Source organism: Chrysochloris asiatica, unplaced genomic scaffold, assembly GCF_000296735.1.
Source record: "Chrysochloris asiatica unplaced genomic scaffold, ChrAsi1.0 scaffold00004, whole genome shotgun sequence".
NCBI classification, from domain to species: Eukaryota; Metazoa; Chordata; class Mammalia; order Afrosoricida; family Chrysochloridae; genus Chrysochloris; species Chrysochloris asiatica.
In genome coordinates this window covers 30,894,582-30,902,984 of record NW_006408522.1, presented here as the reverse complement: position 1 = coordinate 30,902,984, position 8,403 = coordinate 30,894,582, and the positions used below count along the sequence as shown (strand labels likewise).

The following is an 8,403-nucleotide window of genomic DNA, read 5'->3' as shown; positions in this document are numbered from 1 at the left end:
GCAAGGGCGCTGAGTCAAGATGCTTTCAGACCACATAGAGTTAAGTTAGGATAGGCGACCTATCCTGGGATAGGCGACCCATGCCCAAAGCTCAGACGAGGGCTCGAACCCATGCAGTCCAGCCCGTGCTTGCCTCCTTATCACCAGATTTCATTAGAAACCGAAACAGAAAACAGGAAAGTCCCTCTTTTCTAACCTGAAATGCAGCTATTCGCTTGGAGACTAGTGACGGCAACCCGCGGTCCAGGCCCTGATTGGCTGGGTGCGCCTCTTATATAAGTGGGTGCGCGGGATGGTACGGACATTCCAGGGACTGACTGCGCCGGGTTTCGCTTCGGCTTCGTGGTGTCTCCCTTCACGATGTCTCACTTCGTGGTCTTGACTCTGGTCGCGCTGCTCTCTCTGTCCAGCCTGGACGCCGTGCAGCGTGAGTGTTCCCTCTGTATCGTCTCTTCCCTGTCACCCCTTCCCGGCTCTCTTGACTTGTATCCCACCCAAGTTCTTTCTCCCAATCTGAGGGCTCGCCAGGGGCTCTATCTCGAGGTTGGGAGTGGCTGGTGGCAGGCAAGGGCGAAGGGAGTGCATTCCCGGGGCTTAACGTTTCTTGTCCCCTTCCAGAAGAGTCGCCCGAAGCCCTGGCCTCCCGCGGCTGGGCGAGTCGGACAAAGTTTGGGGTATTAAGCTTCAGAGCAACAGGAGGAGTAGGAGAGAATAGTTTCTCTTTCGCTTTTCCGAGGGAACCTAGGTTCTGGGCGCAGCTGGAGGGTTGGGTGGCTTAAGTTAGACCTGCCCCAAAGACTTAGGGTTGGGGGTTGTGAAGTGGCGGAGACGGGTGCCTGGGGCTTGGGGCACACAGTCCCAGGGTATATGAGTTCTCCTCCCCCTGCCCCTCCCGGATGATCTGCGGGCTTCCTCTGGGCGTCAAGCTCGCCTTCCTCTTCTCAATACCTGATCTGTGCGAAATCAAACCTTGGCAAGGAATCAGCTATTGTAGACTGAGTTGTTAAAAAGAGCTTTCCACATCCACTCATCTGTTTTAAAAATGGTTAACAGCTACTCGTTATTGAGAGTTCGCTGTGTTTCATTTAATTCTGAAAATGTTCTTAGGATGTAATATTCACATTATCATTCACATCTTCCAGATGAGGAAACTGAGGCACTGAGACTTTAAGTAACTTAATCATACGGGATAAACAGTAGACAATTGGGATTGAAATTGAACGTGTCCTGAGCATTTTGCAGAGGCGTTGCCAGAGTTCCCTTTTCTCAGAACCGTGTATCTCACTTCCGCTCCTCCTTTTCTAACCCTTCTGAAATTTGCCGTTGGGTAAATGCTGCCATTTTGATCTCAAATGGTTGATTATTCTCAAGTGTGTGCACCTCACTAGCATATTGTTTGCCTTATGTTGTTGTTGTTAGGTGCCATCGAGTTAGTACCGACTCATAGCGACCCTATTCACGACAGAACAAAACACTGCCCGGTCCTGGGCCAACCTCACATTCGTTGCTAGACCTGAGCCCATTGCTGCTACCACTGAGCCAATCTATCTCATTGGGGATCTTCTTTTTTTCTCTGACCCTCTACTTTACCAAACATGATACCCTTCTCCAGTGACTGGTCTCTCCTGATAACATGTCTAAAGTATGACAACCTGCGATATGTAGATGATACAACCTTGCTTGTTGAAAGTGGATAGGACTTAAAATGCTTACTGATGAGGATCAAAGATCACAGCCTTCAGTATGTATTGCATCTCAATGTAAAGAAAGCAAAAATCCTCACCAATGGACCAATAAGCAACATCCATATAAATGGAGAAAAGATTTAAGCTGACCAAGACTTGATTTTGCTCAGATCAACCATCAACACTCATGGAAGCCGCAGTCAAGAAATCAAACGACATAGTGCATTAGGCGGATATACTGTACAAAACCTCTTCAAAGTGTTGAAGAGCAAAGATCAGTTTGAGGACTAAGGTTACACATGACCCAAGCCATGGTATTTTCAGTAACCTCATATGCATGTGAAAATTGGACAGTGAATAAGGACGACTGTAGAAGAATTGATGCATTTGAGTTATGGTGTTGGAAGAGAATATTGAAAGTACCATGGACTGCCGAAAGAGCAAACAGATCTGTGTTGGCAAAGTATAGCCAAGAGTGGTCCTTGGAAGCCAGGATAGCCGAACTTTGTCTCTCGTACTTTGGACATATTATCAGGAGGGACCAGTTTTCCTTATAGACCTGTGTATTGTTTGGCTAAATATTAAGCCATGGGGGTGAGTTCATTTAGAGACCTGAAGGATGACTAAGGTCCATAGTCTTGGGCATTTCACCAGTCTTTACTTGATCAGTAAACCTAGTCATTTTTATGATTTTGAGTTTTGTCCCACATTTTTTCTCCCACTCTATCCAGGACTTTCTAATACGATTCCTTTCAGAGCAATTGGCAGTGGTAGCTGGGCACCACATAGTTCTTTTGGTCTCAGGGTTGTGGAGATTGATGTTTACATGGTCCATTAGTCCACTGGACTAGTTGTTTCCATGCTTCTTCAGTTTTCATTACTCTTCTCAATATTTGCAGCTTAGATGGTACTCACAGCTTTTAAGATCTCAGTCACTACTCAGCAAAGTAGGATGTAGAAGAGTGTCTTTGTGGACTATGTTATGCCAATTGACCTTGGACACCATAAATTTTGAGCACTTCCTAAGTGTCTGGTCCAGAGGCAATGTGATGGGCCCTTGCATGGTTTTTGATCATGAGAAAATGATGTTTAATTTAAAATATAACTTATTTACAAAATAAAACATAACATATGCATCATCACCATTTTTGAAATTTGTTTATGACTAGATGTCCTGGTGTGGGCTGTAGGATCAGTATTGGACTGCGAACCACACACAGTTGGCAGTTTAAACTCACCAGGTGCTCCTTGGAAAGCCTATACAGGGTCACTATGAGTTGGAACCAACTTGATGGTAAAACTTGGTAAAAACAACCACTGATGTCATTTAAAATAATAACCCCCCAAATTTTTTAAGTTAATTTTTAAAAGTCCAAAGTAAAACATGTCATGTATAGGCCATTTCTGAACGGTACACAAGAAACTGGTCATTGCCTCTAGGATCTGTTTTCCCTTTTGTCTTGTGTGTGTGTGGGTTTTATTTCGTTTTACTACAGGCATAAATTAATTTTTCAATTAAACTTCACATGGATGATCAAGCTTGGTGCCTTGATCTAGTTTTAAATCAAGTTAACCCAAGTGAAATATTCTGACAATTTTCATTTGTGTTTCTCTGATGTTCCTCAGGACCTCCAAATGTTCAAGTGTATACTCGCTATCCAGCAGAGAATGGAAAGCCAAATTTCTTGAATTGCTATGTGTCTGGCTTTCACCCACCTCAGATTACAATCGACTTATACAAGAATGGTGAGAAGATCACAGAGAAAGTCGAACGGTCCGACTTAGCTTTCAGCAAGGATTGGTCTTTCTATCTCTTGGTCCACACTGAATTCACCCCCAATGACAATGACGCATACACTTGCCATGTGGAGCATGTTACTCTCAAGAAACCTAAGATAGTTAAGTGGGGTGAGTTTTCATGGTCTTTCCTTAACTGCTAATAGAATATAGCGGTGGCACAAAGCTGCTTTGATATTAAAAACAATCTGCACAGTGGGCTCACCAGGGAATGTTATTAAAGTTCTAATTAGGACCCATAACATCATGTGAATCCAATATCCTGTTCGTGGCATCTGCTGAAAGTCCTTGGCTGAATGATGTTTTCTGATCCCTGACACAGTTTTCTCCCTGCAGATAAGCAAAGAACAGTAGCAGCATTTGTACAAATGTACACCACACATTCCCAATGTTTCTTACCTATTAACTCCCATAGGCTCTCCTGACAGAAACATGGATACTTTCGACTAACTACACAGCATCAGAGTGTCTGTTGTTAAGTTCTGCTATTCTAGTGCCCTACAGTCCTGAACTCCTTCAGTACCCTGTGACTGGGTTGGGTCCTACTACTAGATAGTTCTAAACAAGATATTCATGCTTAGGAACAGTAGGCTATCCTGCTAGCCTTATTTAGAACAGTTTTACATATATATTAATACATAGTATTCTAAAAACTAAAACTGAGTCTTCTTCCCCCCCCACCTCATTTTCTTTTTCATAGATCGAGACAACTAACCAGTATCATGGAGGTAGGTGTCTGACCTTCAGGAAACCTTTTCTGTTTTACTTTCCTGGGAACTGTTTACAGAGCACTTTGCCATCATAACTGTCACTGTATGGGGACATTACTTGGGGTGGCATTTCAACAGGAAAGAAGGATCCTATGGGCACATTTCCTTCTCCTCTGAGTGGCATGAACAAGGCATGTGTCTCCAGGTGTGGCTCTGCCAGTATCCCTGACCTCTAGCTGCCCGTGTGATGTGGGAAGGTCTGAGGCAGCTAGTTAACCTGCAAGGGTTTGATCTTTCCTCTGCCATGTCCATTCTGGGCATCTGCTGAGAAAAAGATCTTTAGAAAAAGAAATGCTCTCTTCCTCTGTAGCAAAACCCACTGCTATGAGGCCATTCCAACTCATAGCCACCCTACAGAGCGAGTGTGAGGCTATAACTCTTAGTGGGAGCAGACAGCCTCATCTTGCTTTGGTATGTTGTTGTTGTTGTTAAGTGCCATTGAGTCAATTCCAACCCATAGCAACCCAGTATAGGGATTTCCGAGTAGCAGCTAGTGAGCTTGAACTGCTGCCCTTGCAGTTCAAATGGCTTTACAGTCTGGCGCGTTAGCCCACAGTGCCAAACCAGGACCTCTTTCTTTTGGCATTGTTGTACCGTAGAGTCGGTTCCAACTCATAGTGACCCTGCACAGGGTTTCCCAGGCTGTAAATCTTTACGGGAGCAGAACGCCTCATCTTTTTCCCGTGGAACCGCTGGTAGTTTTGAACTGCTGACCTTGAGGTTGGCAGCCCAACTTGTAACCACTACGCTACCAGAGCTCCTTTCTTTTGGCATAGCACTTCCTTTATTCTTCAGTCAGAAGAGAGGAGTGACATGGTTCTATAGATGTCTCATTCCTTCAGTCACTTGTTTAGCCTCAGTATGTGCATTGTGGTTACCTTCTAGAGGTCCCCAGGCCATGGGAGGAGATGAATGAAAACATTGTTACATTAGTTTTTCAGCGAGATTTTATTCCACAGGGTACCTCGATGCTAAAAGCCCATTCATATCTCCTGCTAAATTCTGACAGGGAAGTTGATTTGAAAGAATGTCAGAGAGGTTAGGTTGACCTGCCCAGAGTCACACAATTACTAGATGGTAGAACCAGGACCCAAACTGTAAAACCAGCGTTCTTTCCTCAAAGGTTGTAGGAGTGCTAATGGGATAAACTAATGGGATATGCTCTTTGTCTGGACAGTTCTCCGCAGTGACTTCATTTACAAACACTGATTTATACAGCAAAGTTAAGTTAGATAAGATTGGTAGTGACATCTATAATCCAAATAGAATAAATGCATTTGTTAGTAAAATGTTTTTCTTTTTCTTTTAGGATTTGAAGATGCGTCATTTGATTGGACTAATTCCACATTATCTCTCTAGTTTGAGAGATATGAGCAGCAACTTTGTTTATAATTCTACTTTAAGAACTCTGGTTAAGAATTGGACAGAAAAAAAGTCTTAAGCTTATCATTAACTTCCTGATCAAATGTAAATTCTGTATTCCATTCTTTATGGAGTAATTAAAGCTGAATAATCAGATAATTTATGCATATTCAGAATTAAACTAAAATTTGCTTGCACTACTTTGAAATGAGGCTTTCTGTTCCTGTCAAGATTTACAGCCTTGGAAAACCCTGTTCAAGGTCGCTATGGGTCGAAACCGACTTGACGTCACTTAAAAACAACAACTTAGAAATTTAGAAAAATTAACAAGAATATTAGAAATGTGTAATACTGATAGAAGCATTGGTTAAATAAAATTCATTTTTCCACCAAGTAAAATGTGACTGAGCATGTCAGTAATTAAAGGTTTGAAAATTTTAATGTGTTTAATTTCTTAACTATCATTCGCCCTCTTAACCCCCTTTGTTTTCAAATAGGAAAATGGCCTTTCATGTCACTTGAAGAGTGTGAACCCTTACGTAGAGCTTGGCTCATAGTGGAAAGGGCCTCAGAGATTCACATCAGGGGTAACCTGATGCCCAGAGAGGTCAATGACTTAGCTAGGGTGACACAGCTGTCTGCTGGGAGACTGGGATTTGGTGTGGATGGCACAGGACTAGGTAGTGCTTTATTCTGTTGTATATGTATATATGTATATGGTGGTGGTGGTTATGTGTCATGGAGTTGGCTTTGACTCTTAGCGATCCATATAAGGTCTCTGAGGCTGTAAATCTTTACCGGAGCAGAAAGCCTAATTTTTCTCCTACATATATATGGGGGACATGGTGGCTTTGTAGGATAAGCACTGGACTGTGAACCATAAGGTCAGTGGTTCGAGCCCACAGTTAGAGTCCACCAGATGCTCTATGGGAGAAAGATGAGACTTTCAGCTCCTGCAAAGATTTACAGCCTAGGAAACCCCTATACAGGGTTGATAGGAGTTGGAGTCCTAGTGTGTGGTGCTGTAGGATAAAGCACTGGACTGCAAGGTTGGTTTGAACCACAAGGTTGGCAGTTCAAGCTCACTAGCCACTCCTTGGAAACCTATACAGGGTCAATTATGACTAGGAACCAACTCAATAGCACAATAATAATGAGTTTGAACTAACTCAGTGGTATTCAACAACAACAACATTGGGTTTCCTAAGAGCAGTTGGTGCATTTGAACCACTGACATCGAGGTTAGTAGTCCAGTGCCACACCAGGACTCTCTATTTTATATAAAATCTCTAGATCTATGTACAAGCAAGGTTGAACACTATTGAGCTAGATCATAAAACACTCTGTCTTAGGCTGAGTTCTCTAGAGAACCAAACCCAGTGAAGTTTACACACACACACATATATATTTACATACATACATATATGGAGTCCTGGTGTGGCACTGGATTAATGCACTGGGCTGCAAAGTCATTTGAACTGCAAGGCCATTTGTTCAAGCTCACCAGCAGCTAGCTCCTCAGAAACCCTATACAAGGTTGCTATGGGTCAGAACCAACTTGATGGCACTTAACAACAACACATATGTACACACACACACATATATATATATGTTGTTGTTGTTATGTGCCGTGGAGTCGGTTCCGAATCATAGTGACCCTGTACAGGGTTTCTGAGGCTGTAAATCTTTATGGCTTTATGGGAGCAGAAAGCCTCATCTTTCTCCCATGGAACAGCTGGTAGTTTTGAACTGCTAACCTTGTGGTTTGCAGCCCGATTCATAACCACTAGCTACCAGAGTTCCTTTTACACACACACACACACAGATAGATAGATAGATAGATAGATAGATAGATAGATAGATAGATAGATAGATAGAAAGAGAGAGAGATTTATCTCAAGGAACTGGTGTCTGGTTTAAGGCTGACTCACCTGCAGGTGATTCAAGATCAGTAGGTTAGACAGGAGGCTGATAGTAGGTTAGGTAATATGATGGACTGCTGACGACTCCCCGGATTGGTCAGCAGTATGTCAGGCAACTGGCATCCAAAGAACCAAAGATGTGATGACAAACTAGATGTAAGGCCCACGTCCAGCAAAAAGCAAACAAGCTTTGCTATAGCATCCACATATATTGGAAGTAGACCAGTTGATACATACAAATGATCTGTTATGTATGTTAGGTCAATTCTGACTCACAGCAACCCTATATAGCATGTTAGAACTGCCCTTTAGGGTTTCTTAGGCTGTCAGCTTTTCTGTTTTTCTCTCCCCAAGAATTGATGGTGGGTTTAAACCCTCACCCTTTTTATAAGGTTTGTCTGGTGTTTGTAAACCTTTTCATTTTGGTTTATTTGGAGATGTCCTAATTTCTCTGTCATATTTGAAGAGCAATTTTGCTGGGTATATGAGTCCTGATATGTTGATGTAGGGTAAGCACTGGATGGCTAATGGCAAGGTCTATGGTTCAAATCCACCAGTTGCTCCTTGGAAACCATATACAGGGTCGCTGAGAGGTGGAGGTGACTCCATGGCACTTGGCAACAATGTGATTCTTGGTGGGCAATTTTTTTCTTTCAGAGTTTTATATATGTCTTCCCATTTCTTCTTTTTTTTTTTTAATTTAAGGTTTTTATTGTGGATTGAGTGAAAGTTTACAGGGCACATCATCAGTTTTACATTCAACAATTCATATAACTTGTTTCATTATGTGATTATAATCCCCTCCATATACCATCAGTTAAGAGTATTTCTTTTTATCCACTTTAGCTTTTTTTAAAAAAACACACA

General features: G+C 42.5%; 1 protein-coding gene across 1 annotated transcript in view; it reads left to right on the top strand.

The window, feature by feature from the left end:
• Nucleotides 1–360: 360 nt before the first annotated feature.
• B2M (beta-2-microglobulin) overlaps nucleotides 361–8,403 on the top strand; it is a 27,146-nt gene continuing 19,103 nt past the window's right edge. Inside the window, exons 1-2 of the mRNA XM_006831876.1 lie at nucleotides 361–427; nucleotides 3,312–3,593. Of these exons, the coding sequence (XP_006831939.1) occupies nucleotides 361–427; nucleotides 3,312–3,593 (349 nt within the window). The remainder of the gene's footprint in view (nucleotides 428–3,311; nucleotides 3,594–8,403) is intronic.